General features: G+C 42.7%; 2 protein-coding genes across 3 annotated transcripts; one reads left to right on the top strand and one right to left on the bottom strand.

Annotated features, from left to right (window-relative positions):
* Positions 1 to 7,410: 7,410 nt before the first annotated feature.
* LOC131685271 (poly(A) RNA polymerase, mitochondrial) lies at positions 7,411 to 9,880 on the bottom strand. The gene is made up of 3 exons (XM_058968875.1): positions 9,645 to 9,880; positions 8,638 to 9,365; positions 7,411 to 8,577 (listed from the first exon to the last, which is right to left on the bottom strand). Exons 1-3 carry the CDS (start codon positions 9,772 to 9,774, stop codon positions 7,558 to 7,560), a joined length of 1,878 nt encoding a protein of 625 aa, XP_058824858.1. The 5' UTR covers positions 9,775 to 9,880; the 3' UTR covers positions 7,411 to 7,557.
* Positions 9,881 to 10,047: 167 nt separating this feature from the next.
* Positions 10,048 to 11,658, top strand: LOC131685270 (uncharacterized). Of its 2 annotated transcripts, none has more exons than XM_058968873.1 (2): positions 10,048 to 10,177; positions 10,375 to 11,658. In XM_058968873.1, exon 2 carries the CDS (start codon positions 10,379 to 10,381, stop codon positions 11,591 to 11,593), a length of 1,215 nt encoding a protein of 404 aa, XP_058824856.1. In that variant the 5' UTR covers positions 10,048 to 10,177; positions 10,375 to 10,378; the 3' UTR covers positions 11,594 to 11,658. The 2 variants fall into 2 exon arrangements, with proteins under 2 accessions (XP_058824856.1, XP_058824857.1); XM_058968874.1 differs by having other exon boundaries at positions 10,055 to 10,177; positions 10,241 to 11,658.
* The last annotated feature ends 6,544 nt before the right edge of the window (positions 11,659 to 18,202 follow it).

The following is an 18,202-nucleotide window of genomic DNA, read 5'->3' as shown; positions in this document are numbered from 1 at the left end:
AGTTTCATCAATCAAAGACCTTGGTGTTATACTCGACCGTAAGCTACGTTTCATCGAACACTTCAATGCAGTAACTGCTAAAGCCTATGCAGCACTAGAACTCATCAAACGAAACACCAAAGATTTCAACGACGTCTACTGCCTGAAGGCACTGTACATCAGTCTGGTACGCAGTATTCTAGAGTATGGAGTTATCGTTTTGCATTAATAGCATAGAACGGGTGCGAAAGAGCTTTGTCCGGTATGCCCTTCGATGACTTTCCTGGCGAAATCGATGTCAACTACTACCGTATGAACATCGTTGTGCTTTTATCAATCTGCCTACGCTACGAAACAGGAGTTTTTCTGCAACGACTTTTTGTGTTCGATCTTCTCGCTGACAACATTGACAGCCCTCTGCTTCTCGCTAAGCTTCAACGTTCCTGGTAGGTCTCTGCGGAGAATGGACTTCTTTCGACGCTCTACTCGTACGTCCAGAATAACTCGGTAGATGTTTGCTGTCAGCTTCTTCAATAGCGTTTTTCATTATTTTGACTTTAATTTAAGTAGAGAAATGTTCAAATTGAAAATAGGTTTAAGCTAGTATAGTACAATATTTAAGTTTGTACGAAAATTATTAATTCGAAGACAATATATATCAACCATTTCGGGGGAGGCGTGCTCATGCATTTCGCTTCACTCCTGGTCTAGCTGGTCGTGCTAGTTCGCTGGTCTCATAACCGCCATATCAGTCCTGCACGGCATGATATTCTACATGCGCTCCTCTCTACGTTAATTACTTGGATGCCGTGATCGATCCAGCGATTCCGGTTTGAGGGTGGCTTCCGGTTCGCTGGTGCCCCGGCGACCCTATGCTGGTGCGTTTTGAATTTGTCTCATCAGTAACCGACACTAACTTTTTGACGGAATAGATTAGCGCCGGCTTGACACAAATCCTTAAAACTAAAACACAGAAGTTCGGCTTATGCCGATAAGACACAGTGAAGCCGAACATATAGCATAGTGCTTTCACATAGGCCTGCTAAGCCAAGACAAGTTTCGGCTTCACTGTGTCTTATCGGCATAAACAGAACTTCTGCTCGGACGGGACATCACGTTTGACCAGTCGTTCGATTGAAATACAAAGTGTGTTTTAGTTTTAGGGATTTGTGTCAAGAAGGCGCTAATCTATTCCGTCAAAAAGTTAGTGCCGGTTTCTGATGAGACGAAGTTGAAACGCACCCATGTAAAAAATAATGATTTGTGCCCTTCAAGTGCAAAGACCGGTTTTACCAAAAAATTTCGTCCTTGTGAGAAATTTTGGCGTTTACCCAATTTTTCTCCTTAAGGTGAAATATAGCACATATACTGGTGGTTTTACGCATTCAGTGCTACTCGACGTAGTCCCCGACGGTGAAGCTAGCCTACCTCGGCGGAGAGTTCCCCGACGAAGGAATGTCTCCCGCAACCGTTGACGGACGCGTTATTCTTGTTAGCTCCGATACAGTCCGGCAGAATGCCGAGGTCTATCTAGCGATTCCCGGCGGAGGATTCCATCCGGTTCACTGGCGCCCTGACGATTCAAGCCGGCGATTCGCTACGGATTACTCGGAATAGTCCCCGACGGTGGATTTTTCCTACTCCGAAGAAGAGTTCCACGGCAGATATTCCGAAACCGATGCTACCCGGGATACCATTATGCCAGATTTATCTGGCACAGCCAGAGGCTTTGGCAGCTTCCAGACAAAAAGACAAATCTCTCATTCTGCCAGATTTTTAAGTTTTGGAAGCGGCTACATACACATTTTGGAAATTTGGGTAAAAATGTCCCAAATTTTACAAAAATCGATTGACGCACATTCTACGAAAACTAAAATATATGCCAAATTTCGATGACTATGAGGTCGCTGTCAAGTGCCAGATTTTGCCAGATATTTTTAATTGAACTGCCAGATTTTCTTTGAAAAAAACTCTGTCCGGGCCGATACCGAGGTCGATCATGCAATTCTGGATGGAGGTTGACTTGCAGTTCACAGGCGCACCGACGACCATTTGCCGGTGCTACTCCCCGATCTACTCGAACTAGTCCCGGCGGTGGGCCTGGCCTACTCCAACGGAAAAATTTTCCGGCGTTGAAAGTTCTCACAAAACCGTTATCTCAATGCTGGTCGGTTAGGTGCCGAGGTCAGTCCTGAGATTCCGGGGGAGGATGACTTCCGGTTCCTAAGTGCCCCGGCGACCTACCGTCGACGATGTGTACGCCCAGTCTAGTCCCCGGCGGTGAATCTAGCCTACTCCAGTCGCGCCTGGTGTTCTCCTTTATCTCTCTTCCGCAGACTGATGCAGAACTTGCAAACTTTCGCACACGATGCACAACTTGCGTGACCGAACCTATTCAGATACTTTTTGAAACAGCCATGACCGGACAAGATTAGTCGATGGGTCCTTCGACCGTTTACAGCGTTATCCCACTGATGTTGCCACTTGCTTAAGGTGTCGGGCTCGTCTACTTGACTCGATCCCTAAAACACTCTTCTACCAGTGAAGGTTTATGGGAATCGTTCCAGCCTCTAACGAGATAGTTCGATACGCGCTAGACACCTGCAGGGCCATCAACCGGAACGTGCTGTTCAGTCAAGATGTGTTCCTCTTAGTCTTCACTGCCGTCGCCCAAGTAGGTCCTGCGCACCTGAGCACCGATGCGGAGACACTTGCCAGTAGTCGTTTTTTACTGCTGATGATCGCCGAGTTATTGGGCATGATCCAAGATAGTGCTCAGATCACTGTTACGGCCCTCCCGCATGCGTGGTTGATGTGGCTATTAAGGCTTAGCCGGTTGTCTATCATCACTCCCAGTTGTCCAACTTCACGCTTTGAGTTGATGATACACTCTCTGACCAAAATTCTTGTCTTCTGCACTGCCTTTCGGTTGCTTATCAAAACCATCTCGGTTTTGTGGTGAGCTAACGTCAGCTTCCTCTCGCGCATCCAGTCTTCCACAATATCTATCACCTTCGTTGCAAGTACTTCTACTTCCTCTAATGATTCGCCGATCACTAAAAGCACCACGTCGTCCGTAAAATCGACAATCTTCACGACCCTGAAGAGGCTCACCTTAAGCACTCCGTCGTACATAGCATTTCAAAGAGTTGGGCCGAGTATGGAACCCCGTGGAACGGTTGCTGTTAGCATTACACTTCTTTTCCGGTGTCAATTTCGTAGATCAGTTGCCAGTTCTTGATGTAGCTCCTCATAATCCTATAAAAGTACTCGGGAACTCTCAGACTGTGCAGTGAATTGGCGATTGCTGCCGAACTAGCGCTTTTGAAGACGTTTTTTCGTCCAGTGTAGCCATTCCGCAGTACGATTTCCTCTTTTCTTTTGCTTCTGCGTACCTACATAGTTTCCACGACCGTTCGTATGGCGTCCACAGTAGATCTACTTTTCCGGAAACTGAACTGCATATTGGATAGTCCATTCCCTCTGTGTATGTTGTAAACCTGTTTAAGGATTACTAGTACCTAAGTACCTTGCCGACTGTGTCCGACAGGCATATCGGCTTATATGCTGTAAGATCTCCAGGGGATTGCCTGGCTTCGGTAACAGCACCAGCTTTTGTCACTACCATCGTCGTTGCACTTTGCAACGCGTCCCTATACATATCGAGGTTCTTTGGATTGCATGGGCTATAACGATTGGTCTCCGATCGAGAAGCTCTTGTCAACTTATCCAGCATTTCTGTGAATCGATCGGTCGTCCACCACGGAGGTGCGTAGATGCTGCAGAAGAAGACTCCATTGATTTTGGCGATTACAAAGCCTTCACGATAACGTTACGAATGAAGAACATTTAAAGTCACGTAAGTAATAAAAAAGCGGCGGTACTTAATGTACTTTATGGTACTTAACGGTAGTGAAAGTATTTAATTAAGTACGACTTTTAGCACTGTGTCGTACAGAAGATTTAGTGCTTGCCGCTCCACAGCACCACTCCTCGACGCATCACCATTTCTCCACCATCCACACAGACTTTCAATTTCTGCATGGCAGCCGGAAAGCTAGCTCTGGGTCGAGACTTAGTGCTCTTCCACTACGAAGACAATCTGCGCGCAAACCTCTGTCTAATTTACCGAGCCCTTTGGCTCCCTCCTCGTATCACTCTACATTACAGATATTTTATACACAACCTAGCAAAGTGTCAAAAATTGCAGCCAAACGGACTATCAAGAAGTGCAGCCAAACGAGCATGAGGGTTTTGAGAGGAGAAGTACAAGAGGAAGCCATGCAAAGATTATGGGAGTTTCCGTGATGCCAGTTTACTTTCAGCTTTACTATTTTTTTTCTCCGCAAATCTGTTATATAAAGTGTTTGTGCTCTGCACTACTTACTCGTTGCGCTTCCAATTTGTTCGCGAACTACTCGGTTTAGTCCCCGACAAAAGACTTAGTCTACTCCGACGAAGAATTCTCCGACGAGAGAAGTTCTCACGAAACCGAGCCAATCAACTAGATGTCGGAAATTCCGGTGGAGCAGGGCGTCCGGTTCGCTAGTGCCCCGACAAACCACGACTGGTGGTGTCTCGTCGCGGTTTTCTCAGTCTATTTGTCCCCGGCGGTGAATCTAGCTTACGCCGACGGAGAGTTCCCCGGCGAAGGCAGTTCTGCCAATACCGATTCTTCTTTGGTTAGCACCACAACTTGTTGAGCCCAATGTTCGGTGCCATTTAGCGCCGCCTTTACGCACTTTAGTTGCCCTCTCGTTACATTTCCCTCCACTTCTCCGATGAACCATTTAGCTAGTGACTTTACTAAAATCTTGTTCGCGAACTACTCGGTCTAGTCCCCGACGATGGATCTAGAGAGGTTCCCGAGGAAACCGAACGGTAGTTATCTCTCGATATCGATTAGCTCCCCGTTGCTTCCCGATCTGCACGATCTAATCCCTGGCGGTGGACCTAGCCTACTCAACGGGCCAGCCAGAAGGTGCTGAGGTCCATCCAGCGATTCCGGGTGGAGCGTAGCTTCCGGTTCACTGTCGCCCCAACAACATACTGCTACCTATTCGACGCTATCTACTCGGTCTAATCCCCGGCGGTGAATCTAGCCTACTCACGAGCTACCCAGTAGGGTGTCGAGGTCGGTCTGGTGATTCCGGTGAAGTCGCTAGCGCCCGACGACCCGAACACGGCGCTACGACGCGTACTTCTCAACTGGTCACCGGCGGTGTACCTAGTCTACACCGTCGGAGCGTTCACCGGCGGCGGAATTTCTCTCGAAACCCGATTTGTGATTCCACGGAAAATTTCTAGTCAATGGCTCTACTTTGTTCGCCATGCTTTGCAGCTCGGAGAGTACACTCGTAACCATTCAGTTAACAGCGTCCCAGGTATGCTCGTCGTGGCACATCTCTTCGGCGATATTGTTAACTGTCACATCAGGCATACCCCTACGAACTTCTTCGAGCCCAGCGAATTCGAAGATTACCACCCTTATTCTTGTTTACGACGAATGCGAGATTCGTTTGAAAGCGATTCGAACGAATAGTAAGCCCATTTGATTTTGCTGTCGTAAACGGGAATACAAACCATTAAGGGTGTACGTGTGCCGGTGTCTCTTGCACGTTCGCACGCTCCGGACAAAGGGGTGACGAAGCATTTCCAAACCGATGCAAGTACTTCCGTACCCGGACAAAAAATGCATCAAATGGAAGTTAACCTCTCCATGCTTCGCATGCACCCAAGCTGACACATTTGGGATGAGTCGATGGGTCCACTTTCCTTTCCTTCCAAGAGTTGTTCCACTCTTCGTTCGGTTCCGCTTTGAGTTCAGCGTAGCAGCCGAAACCGGTACGCCATACCTCAGTATTGAGGATGAGACACTCGCTGCATCTTGCTCCTCCGTGATTCGGCATGATGCTTGCCAATGCGTTAGTTGTCCTTGCAGCCTTCTCACATACATAGTCGACATGGCTGTTGTAATTTAATCGATCGTCGACCGTCACACCCAGGTGCTTCAGTGAACGCATCGGTGGGATTGAGTATCCTCCGACGCTGATCACGATGCGCTGACCAGCATTACCTCCGTCTTGTAGTGACCCAGCTGCAATTTGACGTAAGCCATTCAGGTTTCTATGATGTCTATTGTCTCTGCCGTCAACATCTCCACCTCATCAAGGGTTACCGGTTACCGTCAGGACAACGTCATTTGCAAAGCCGACGATCTCAACTCCCTTGGACAGTTCCATTGTTAACACTCCGTTGTACATTATATTCCAGAGCGTTGGCTCAAGTATGGAGCCCTGAGGTACTCCCGCCGTGACCCTTATCGACCTCTGCTCATGTTCGTATCGTAGCGTAGACTGGTACTTGGTTCTGAAAATAACACAGATAGTCCGGAACCCGCATTCAGTGTAGCGCTATTGTGATTGCCACCCAGCTGACACTGTTGAACACGTTCTTCACGTCGATCGAAACCACGGCGCAATAGCGATTGCCCTCGCGATGACTGTGCGGATGGCGTCCACCGTCGACATCCCTTTTCCCGTTCTCACCTTTAGCGTAGTTGGTCAGCCTGTTGAGGGTGACCCTTTCCAGACGCTTACCAAGAGTATCCACCAAGCGTATATAGGCCGATACGATGCTGGATCTCCTGGTGACTTCCCTGGTTTTGGCAGCAGCACCAGCTTCTGGATCTTCCATCTGTCCAGGAAGTAGCCACCGTCCAGGCATTTCTGTAGAACTAGCCTGAACATGACGGGAAACGCCAGGATCGCGGTCTTCAGTGCCACGTTGGGGATACTTTTCGGACCGGCAGCTTTGTTCGCTTTCAGCCCTTTTGCCACTCTAAGGAGCAAATAGTTACCAGTATTTCCACCCTTTGCATCAACGTACGGTGTAGGCTGCCATGCGGTTGGGTAGTGCTTCGGGAGAAGATCCTCCAATATAATTTTCAGTTTGTCAACGCACATTTCGAATGGTGTCATTGGACTCTTGATACTGGCCATAACGACACGGTAAGCATTTTTCCCTGGGTTGACGTTTACACCTCTCGCCACAGCCATAACTCACTACGGGGATCATTCTTCGCATTCTGCTTAGTCTACTGTACCAGTAGGTTGAATACTTTGTCATCAAAAATCGAAGCTGGTTTCGGAGATGATCAACGACGGGCCACATGTTTACCCTGAAAGAAATCATAGAAAAAAACAATCATGGAAGAACTGGAAGAGGTCGTCGACTTTGAGATGGTCCGCGTACCTCAGTACGAAACAAAAAAAAAACTTTCATTTTGCGATACATTTCACCAGCCTGGTAAAACCTACTTGCTAAAAATGTTACTTTTTTTTGCAAGACACTGGTAAGTCGAATTTCTCAGCGATCTTTATTTTGTATTTCCAAGTGCCCTCGTGAAGCTTTTCAACTAGCTTTGCGAAACCGTAGCACATCCTAGGAGATTGTAATATTTTCCTACGGTGCACAAATTCATTAGACATAACTTCGAAGCTGTGTATTGGCAATACTTGTCCTACCACATCTGAAACAAATCCCTCCCGAGACCAAAGCCTCGACCCGCCCCTATTATCACCGTCGTTTCGCTTTTCTTTTTAGCTTGACTCCATTGCTAGACCCACTGGGCGTCTCAGTAGCTTCATTAAGTGATTTTTTAGCAAGTTTGCTAATTTCATCCCGTGTCGCTTTCTGAATGCTCGCTATCCGATTTTTTACGAATTGATTTTTATACTCTGTCTCACCCTCTGCTACGGCTCCGTCGAAGATATCCTTTACATTCACCAATCGCTTGGTGAAAAACATCTGCGGAGTAATCCTATCTTTGGCTTTACCATTGCCAAACAAGCTCACCAGACCCCAATCGTCTCCACTAGTCGTGGTCGATCTGTCGTGAGTATCCAGCAGCCAAAGAGCATTTCGTACTTGTATTCGAAACAGTTCCGTTTCTTCGAGATTTACATTCTTGCTCACATTCAGAACGGTTTCTAGTGGGTTTACGATATACATTGGACTGTGGTCTGGCTTAAGAATTGACGATCCGATATTCAAGCTGATCGCTCGCTGATTGAAATCGAAACTGGAATAGAACTGAAAGAATTTCAGCAGTAATTCTTCCACGGTAGAGGTGTTCTTGCTTTTGAAATCAAGTTTACTGACGTCGCGGAGAAAGGCACAACTGATCTGATCGGCAGTGAAACGGAGGTCGGCTTTGGTCGCATTTTGCATCAGCTTGTTGATGGGAGGTAGAATGGGTTCGCTCAGTTGTTGCAGAAAATACATCACCAGCATGGTGAGCGAAAAGTTTGTTATCCAATAACCGGGGGCTTGATTGGTTAGACCAACCGACTGAGCCCACTTTCGCACGCAGCAAGTGAGCGGCCGAACTCGGCTGTCGATTTGCGCAAAAAGATAAAGCAGTTCTGACATGTAAACTCCGGTCATGTTGTTCATCGTTAGATCTATTTCCAGGTCCAGATGTTCATGGTGATATTTAATGATGGGAACGCGTGCCTTCAGTATCCGACGCACGCTGTTGACACCCGGTAGGAACAGTTGTAGTACGTCACCGATTGATTCTAACTGGCGTTGGACCTGTGTTAAAGGTAAATATGATAATTTCAGAAATAATCAGATATCCTAAAAAGTTCGCACCTGTGACCGTTCGTTGATGTTGGTAGCTTTCGTGTGATAAATTAAACGAGAATCACCATTCTGTTTCAAAACAGCTTCCGAATCAAGGTCCAAAATTAAGTCCAGATCGCAACCCATCTTCCCGTATCCGTTAACCGAAGAACCGAACGGATGAGCCATTGCTTGTGGGAATATTCCCTGTAAAGACGATTCTACCTGACGAACCGCCAAAAATCGTAATCTTTTTCCCAAATCATTCAAGCCCGTCGTTCGATGCAAGATTTGAATTTGATCCTCGATGCTTTCTGCTGACAGCAGCAATCCTTTTAGTTCCTCTTCCTGCATTATTCGTGTACCATCGATACTACTAAGATTGCCCATGATGCTATGCTGACTTTTCGCCGTTTTTGCATTGAACCGACTCTTGGAAGCCGCCCGAAACCAAAGAAAAATCGATCTCGCTCGTACACCCGGTTTGTCTTCGTTGAACACTGCTGAATGCATGGCAGCATCCGCTGCCTCCGGTGCACTGAATTCTACTAACACATAATGACAGTCGGACTCGTCCTCGCCGAAACCGGATGCACTACCATTGATGCGATAGTGTTGTGAATTGGCTATTGTTCCGAACTGGGAGCAGTACGACCATAGCTCAGGGAACGATCGTTCCGAGCTAACCTGGACGAGAATGCTTCGGCGGGCTTCTGCTCGTCGTTTGGCGAGCATCGTCTCGAAAGTGTGGCCATTATCTGGAATAAAATATAAGGAAATTCGAAATAAATCGTCTAACAAGCATAATCTTCCGGAAGTTGCTTAGTTCAAGACGTTGCAAAATCGTCATAGAGCTTCTGAAGCCTGAATCAGGTGCTTGTCGAAGTCGTAGATTTTGAGGCTTCTTCGGGAAGGTTAATTCTCGTGAAAAAGTCACTGCTTGAGCCCAAGAACGATAAACTACAGCATCTGATTCACTTTTCTTCAGACGAAATGTTCAACAATTGCAGACCAAGATACGGCAAAAAAAGACTTACCACTAGCGTGTTGCACTGTGGAAGCATACTTCGTCAGCGAAGACGAAACTGATCGCCTCAAAAGACTCTTAAATATATTAATTCCGGCAGCTTGCCGTGGTCGCCAGGTAGATCGGCATACTTGGTTCATTCTTCACATTTAACGATAGCTTCAAGTATTTTTTCCACCGTATTTCTGGATCAGTAATAAATAAATTGGAAACAGAAAACGCAAGCGAAATTCGGTTACATGAATCGAGAACTGTCAAAACGCTTTTTGCATGTTTTCTATTTTTATCATTTTCGTACTTTAGGTTTTCTGTTTACTAGAGGGTTATGAAACTGACGATTGTTACAACAAACGAGTGAAACTTGCTATCGGTGCCGCCCCGGTCGAGTTAAAAATCATGCGCCGCCAGTCGCGATTTGACGTTCTGCGGTTGACGATTCAAAACCACAAAATAAGCGTCATATTTTTCGTTTTCACAGCAAAAAATACATCTGCTAAGTTATATTATACGGAAAAGTTAGCTGAAAAGCTAAGGACGGCTACAGTAAGTATGAAATACTTTCGCATCATCCACGCAAATGAAGTCATACCCTATAATTACGCCTAGTTCCGCTGATTGAAAACAGGGCAAGACTGCCAATACTTTGCGGTTTTTCAATGCTGAAATACCACAGATATATGAGACAGACTTTCAATCAACTAGATTAGGAGTATATAATAAACGCTCTTAAATTATTACAGCGCCATGGATGATACTGACCAAGATCAGGACTCGCAGTCCTTCGACGATGATATTTACTTAGAACCAAAGGTAGAGACACTGTTGGAAGAAACCAACATGCCACTAGGAAAGGACTCGTCCGCTGTTTCGCAGGACGACATCGCTCTAGATGAGACAATTGGCCCAGAAGAGGCGAATAAAACAAATCGATTCGCGTTACATAAATTGCTCTACCGTGGTCAAACCCATGGTCCAGAGTTGTGTACATGGACAATCCGGAGTGACACACCGGCTGAGTTTCTGCAGTACTTGTTTGAGTTAATACAGCCTCATATCAAACGAGCAATTGAATTTCCGTCTCCGAATGAGCCCACCTGGTCCAGGAAGGTGGTCCCCACTAAAGAAGATCTCCCGATATACGTCGCTTTCAAGGATCACATCTCGAAGAGGACGTACCAGGTGAAGGATGTCGAAGAATTTAGGTTGCAGGGATGGGCTCACAAAACGATAGTCCTTCAGTTATACATTTACTCAAACCAGGTGGTTTCACGACCCTCGTATGAAATAGCTAAGCAGCAATTACTTATTAGTCCTTTGGAAGAAACTGTTCATTCGAAAAAGATCATCAGAGAAATAAGCACTGAACAGAAGCTGCCAAGCCTGGTGAGACGACTAGAAAAAATCCATATCAATCGACTTATGCCGAATACCAGCGACGCGTTTGTTCAATGGGCACGATTTATACTGCAGGCACCTATTCGGCAACAAAGTGAACTATGTTACGCCCCGCCACCGGATCATCTGCAGGAACATTTCACCGTTCAACAACCTCCAATAGTTGAAACGTCGAAAGGACCAGCACGACGAAAGCACTCTTCCGACGGGTACGGATTTGAGGACGAAGTACATGCCCTGAGGCAGACGGTCACACAGATTAAAGACTTGGTGGAAATGCTAGATCGGCGTGTTGGCTTACTTGAGAAAAAGTGTCGTGGATTTCGAAGAAGCATGAGGGAAAAGGGCATTCCTACAAAAAGAACAAAATGGAATGATGATGGGGACGGGGACAACGATAGTGACGAAAACGACGAAGAGCCGGTGATCGATGAACCTTTACAAGTGGATCAAGTTGGTGGTCTGCTGGTTGCGGTTGAAGGACACGGTATCAATCCCGATCCGCTAATGGTTAACAATACGTACGACCGAATTAAGGAGGAGAGCTTTGCTGACGAGCATTAGTCTTTTGCGTTGTGATATTTGGTCAATATTTATTAATATTAATAAAGGTACACTATAAGTCAAAATCTCTGTTTCAATAGATGTTTTTTTTTTTTAAATAGACCGTTCCCGATGGAACTGTGTCCTATGTTTTATTGGTATCACTCCATTGATCGCATATTTGATCAATTGTATAAAATGGGAATTGTGTAGTTTATTCATCAGTTTTGTCAATATTTGAGATTCTTCATAGTGTAATGTAAAAAATCGATGGATAAAACCACAGAGAACAGACATAAGCTAGAAAAAAAATTTCCCGAAAAACCTGTGTAAACATTTAAATGAAAATACGTTGAAAATTACCATCGCATACAGGTTCGCACGCGTGCGTCGCCATTGTATCCAAGTTTGCACACAAGTCCCGTATAGCGATTGCTGGCCGATCGAAGCGCCGACCAGTGGCAAGTTGCTACTTGCTGTTGTCATTTCAAAGCGACTGTTTATTTTCTTACACAAGTTGAAAACTTTACTTGTGTGTCAGTTCTCAGTGATAAAACATCGACCGACGCTACACACAAAGTAATTTGGTTACCGAACTCGCCCTGAAATACTAATATTAGTTTTTGAACATCATAATAGAGCATCCCGCGTAACTATATATGGGCCACGAACACCCAGAACCTTTTTTTCCCACAGCTACCACTGAACGGCATCCACATGCTGTTCGTTCGACTACCGTCAACAAATGAGGCACAAAAATACATGTGGAACTTATTTATCTTCTCATTATTCGATAAATTTATTAGGTGCTCCATATGAACGACTCTGTTTGAAATAGACTGGGAAATTTCGTTGTTTTTCGAAAGATTTTCTTGAAATCAGTTTTGGCTTTGTTCATAGAATTTATACAAACTTCAAAAAATTAATAAAAATATGTAGCGAGGGTATTTTGAACCGTTATCAAATTTGGACCACCTGACCATTTTTCGAATATACGTAAAGAAAATAAAATCCACTCTTCACTTTTTAGTCTTTTTAACCTTTGTAGACTGAGTTTCGGTAGCTTTAGTTAACTTTTTATCAGCTCTCGCTGCTTTTTTTCCTCCGTCAGCGAACGCTTACATTTTCTTTCATTTTTTTTCCTCCTCCAATGCTGCTTTGATTGGGGAATCGGTCAACATTGGAGTCGATCGTTCACGACCTTGTCGCTTCTTCGAATCAGATGAAATGTCTGACATCTTCTGGGAGGTTTACATCTGCAGCAGATTCTATACTAATGGACGAGTTTTGTTCGGGGTTGGCTCGATCTGTGACAAAACCTGCTAGAAACGCCTCAGGAGGAAAAAATTCAGGATTGAAGCGGCAGACGCCAGAGACTCTGAAACCAGCTCGAATATTGTTCGGTGTGCATATTTTTCCTTATTGCCATCAATATTAGCATATCATATCAAATTTCGCTCTGAGAAAGGTCTGCATTTCACAAATATCAAAGTGCACATTACTCTATGCTAAATTTACAACGCACAAAACTCGGCCAACCTACCCCAATGCATATTTTCGAAAACAATCACGATTTACAAAAAACAAATATCCAGGCATGGGAAAAATCATTTCACGAAACAATCAATTTGAAATCATCCACTAACATGCTCCTACTGTGAAACCCGATCCCGGTAACCCTTCTTGTGTAGAGTTACGCGTTCGTGCGAAAGCGAGAAACAAAACAAAAAACTGGAAAAATTGACAGCGCACGGCAATGTTAGTGTTCACCCAATGATTCATTCTCCATCACATATATAGTGTTTTGAATGAAAGCAGAAAGGATCGCAATTGAATGCATTCTTTCATTCACAAAGATTCATTTCAAAACATTCACAAGATCGTTCTAATGAAAAAAAAACTTGTCGTTCTTGTTTATAGACCTTTGAAATTTTCACTTGGTGATCTCTAATTGTCAAGTAAGTAATTTGCAATGTGCTGGTGAAAAAAAAATTAGAATGAAACGACGCTGTACCCAGAAAAAGATCCTGTTGCAAGTTATCCAGGAGGAGGGCAGAAAATTCCACTGTAAAGCAGATGAGAATTGCGAATATAAGCAAGCACCGCTAATGCTCGAAAATTTCAAAAGGAACATTTTTAAAATGCACCCTGCTGTCTATGCAGTAATTAATTTACCAGCACCACCAAACGAGAAAGCCTAACCGCGCAGCCGTAACATGAATTGTTTGAAAAATACAAAATTGTTAATTATACAATTTTCATATATGTCATTACAAGCATGCATTTTCCCAGAAATAACTTACAATTCAATCTTCCGATTCAATCCGCGAATAAAGAACCACAATCTTCTTCATTCAATATAGTACGTGTCATTCTTTTACCTGGCTCACTTTTTCGGAAGTTCATCTCTACGTTCAGTTGTGTTCATTTGAAGAGTTTTAGTCGGATCGTGAATGAACGACTGGCTGCTGTCAAAGCAATGCACGGATTCGCCAAGAATCATGCGAATGAATGATAATTCCCATCTCTGAAGGTTACACTGGTAACCGTTATACTATGTTGTTGGGTTTTGAGTACCCTTTCCAGCGGTACCAAGTTTTTGGAAATCGGACGTAAATTGATTCGCGTTACACATATTACTTTTTAGAAAGAGAAATTTACTCATCAGCATCAGAAAAAGAAGAAACCAGCTCCTGTACAAACGACACCACCAAATCACCTGAAATGGCGTCGGAGCATGCGTCACCTAATACCCCACCAAAATCACTATAGATGTCGCTACTGCGCATATAGCCTTTTCATAAAGGACACTCGGCCAACCAGCCCCGGTCACCCCTAACCCATTAGTAAGCTTTTGGCATATTTATTCAACTCCAATGCCGTAACCGTACACTCGCACCTTACGCTTAACTCCACTCAACATCTGGCTGCAGTTTCTTCTGTACGGAAATCCACTTTTACTTCATGTCTTCCTCAGATTTGCCCTTCTTAGGATGCTCCCGCAGTGCCTGCTTCATAATTGCCCGGTATTTTTCAATGTGCCTTAGTTCCTGTGCGTTCATGTCCTTGGGTACGAAAGTGGCCCCGTTGGCTTTATACCACTCCAGGACAACATTTGAATAGAGTGGCACAAAGCCAGTTCCGACCAGAAGATCGTAGGGCCCTCGTGTTGCTTCAAAAGAGAAAGTAAACGCTTCTATACACTTTTTAGGTAGATTTCCCCGTTTACAGTCCCGGTTGTCACGAATGGCGCACTCCGTTTGCCACATGAGCAGATCGTTTGCCAAATCATGCATTTATTGGCAAACTTTAACCGTTGTGTGTCCGACGCGGTACCCGGGTACCTTTTTAAGTTTCAATTAATTAAATTCCTGTGTTTTATCCATAGCTGGAAATTGAAACTTTGTGACATCTTAGAACTTCACTAAGTCAAGCTTTTGGGTTAATAATATTGTTGATATAGTAAGGGTGGGAGTGAGGAGGGGCTCCTGAATTTTTTTACTACGTAACAGGCCGACGTGGGTACCCGGGTACCCACAAAACTAAAATGCCCGTAACTAAGGTAATATCCAACCGATTTCGATACTTTTGGCCGTTTTGGATTCAGGAACTCATCCACTTTTGGACTTGGTAAAAGTGAATCGGGTAACTTCATTCGGTTCCCGGAAATCCGGGTTTCTGGAAGCAGGTTCCAGTGCTGGGGTACTATTTGCGAACTTCAATGGAATACTAGCAATATGGGTATCAAAATTCTTGGAATTGCATCAGTAAGCTGTATCTCGTGGTTTTGGAACCATTTGGGGATTTGACCCCGGAACGGACATTCCGGAGCAGGTTCCCGTGGGGCCGTGAGTGGCCATTCCAATTCCATTTTTCAAATTGCCATAGGGTCCCGTAACAATAAAAAACAGACTTCCGAGATAATTTGAAGAGTTTTGATACTCATATTGCTAGTACAATTTACAAATCATATCCTAGTACGGGAACATTACTTCGGAAAATCCGGATTACCACAAAAAATATCCATTATTCCGGTTCTATTGTAAAGAATCCAAAAGTGGACGAGTTCCTGAATCCAAAATATCTAAAAGTGTCTAAATCGGTTAAAGGAATCCATAGTTATGAGCATTTCAATTTGTGGGTACCCGGGTACCCTCGTTGGCCTGTTAAAGGTGTTTTTTTTGTTGGACACATAACTGTTAAGTTCCTACTTTTTACATTGTTACGACATCGATTAGCTAGAGATTACTGGGTAGGGAAAGTTATGAAAATTAGGGCCACATCCGAATAGAAATGCACAACAGTATTACAGCATTTTTTATTGTTACATTAAAACGAAAAACACTGTTATTCTGGAAAATTTACAATGGAAATATAATCACATTTGTTGTTTCTACATCCAATTTAATTGTAAACCCGATTTTTACATGGAAAAAGGGGGGTCGTTAAGGGATGTAACAATGAAAAAATTGATCTTCTCCCATACATTCTGAAATCAAAAACATCGATTTACATTGTTTTTCCGTTGTAGATTTTGGAGGCATGAAGGGCTGCATCATAAGTACATTGATGTTACAAGAAAAGTTGTTGCTAACAAATAAAACTGTTGTAAATCCAAAGTTTTCTACGATCAATTTCGATATTACTTTCAGTTCGGGTAGCCCGCATAGTTAAGAACCATTTGTCACATAGTCCAAACGATAAACTTATATTATGGGATATAGTAACCATTAGAGCTGATGCTTTTGTATTGTTCCTACAATTTGGACTTTGATTTTATTCAATGAATATAACAATAGTTCTACAATATCCCCAATAGTAACGACGCATTGAATGGTTAAATTATAAAAGAACAATATCCAGATATGTAACCATATGTGATATTGTACATGTTGATGGTCATGTTAATGGTTCGAATGTTAAACAAACAATATTTGAAATGGTTTCGCTTATTAACAATACAGTAAATAGACCTTGTGTGAAATTGTTGCAATATATTGTAATGTGTTAGGAACCCTTCTCTTGTAAATATTTAGAACATAAATTTATTATTTCTATTGCAACCTTTTGCATAAGTACTCTACAATATCAGATAATAGTTCAATCCCAGGTAATGCGTAATTCACTCAATTTGCAAAAATATTTCGGCCAACCTTATGTTAATGATAGAAATAATAAGCTTTATGTTCTAAATATTTACACGATAGGATGTCATTGTGCATTATAATCAAGATTATAATATATTTCAACAATCCCACATAATGTCTATTTACTGTTTTGTTTACTAGCGAATCCATATCAGATATTGTTTGTTTAACATTCGAACCATTAACATGGCCATCAACATGTACAATATCGCATATGGTACTGGATAATGTTTTACTATAGTTCAACCATTCAATTTGTCGTTACTATTGGGGATATGGTAGAACTATTGTTATACTCATTGAGTAAAATCTAAGTTTATATTGTAGGAACATTATATAAGCAACACCTCCAATGGTTACTATATCCCACAACACAGGTTTATTGTTCGTACTATGTCAAATGGTTGCGGAGTTGCTAAAATAAATGATCATAATGTTGAGCAAATAATTTTTGTTATGGCAAACGCACAAAAAAATTTATGAATTAATTAGGCAAAATAATGGTACAATCTAAGGTACTAACTACTGTACTACCTGATGATAACTTGTCTTTGTTGGACATAAAATTAACAACTCAAATTAATCAAATATATTTGAACAAGTTCACATCCTGTATGGTAGTTTCAACCATATGCGATATGGTATGTTTTTATTCTCCTATGGTCATGGTTATTCATTATGCCACTCATAATTATCGGTACTAGCTAATTCCGATTTGCCCAGCTCACGATGGTGGGATGAGCTCACAATAATATGAAGAAAATTGTGTTCTTTGCTCGATAGCGGAAATAGCTCAATTGGATAAAGCGGCAGTACCACTAATGTCAACACTTTCCAGATGGCAGGTAATCAAATCTCGATTATTAAATATCGATAGAGTTAATACTATTTGCGAGCGTTACAAATGTGATAAACTACACGCAGAAAAATAATTTTTAATGTCAAATAATATGAGGGTTGAAATAATAAATTTACCAAGTTGTTCTGTGTTCAATAAAAAATACATGTTTATATAAATAAAACAATTGTTGAAATAATTCTGAAGAATTTATTGGATCAAACATGGAAAATAGTTGGACCAACAAAATTTTTTTTTGATTTTATCATAACAACAATCGAAACAACAAACAACTTTGTTGAATCAATGAGCTCGTTTTGTTGAATAAAACTAATAAAATATTTGGATCAATGCATGTCAATTGTTCAATACAAAAAACATTTTTGTTAAATCAAATAATATCTTTTATTGTTTTAAACATAACAAATATTTGAATCAATGCATAGCAAATATTGAAGCAAAACCAATTTTATTGTATATAAAATATGCCTATTCTTTAATGGCCAACTGTCATTGTGACAAATTTAGAACAAACCATTACTCGCTGACAACAGATAACATCAGTACAAATGAACCTCACAAAGTAAATACTTGCCATTGACTTATTGGCCTTTCTCGAAAAACAGGCTACAAACGCATTAATTT

This window comes from Topomyia yanbarensis, chromosome 2 (assembly GCF_030247195.1).
Source record: "Topomyia yanbarensis strain Yona2022 chromosome 2, ASM3024719v1, whole genome shotgun sequence".
Lineage (NCBI taxonomy): Eukaryota > Metazoa > Arthropoda > Insecta > Diptera > Culicidae > Topomyia > Topomyia yanbarensis.
The sequence above is the reverse complement of the archived record's forward strand: the minus strand, read 5'-3'. Positions and strand labels throughout refer to the sequence as shown.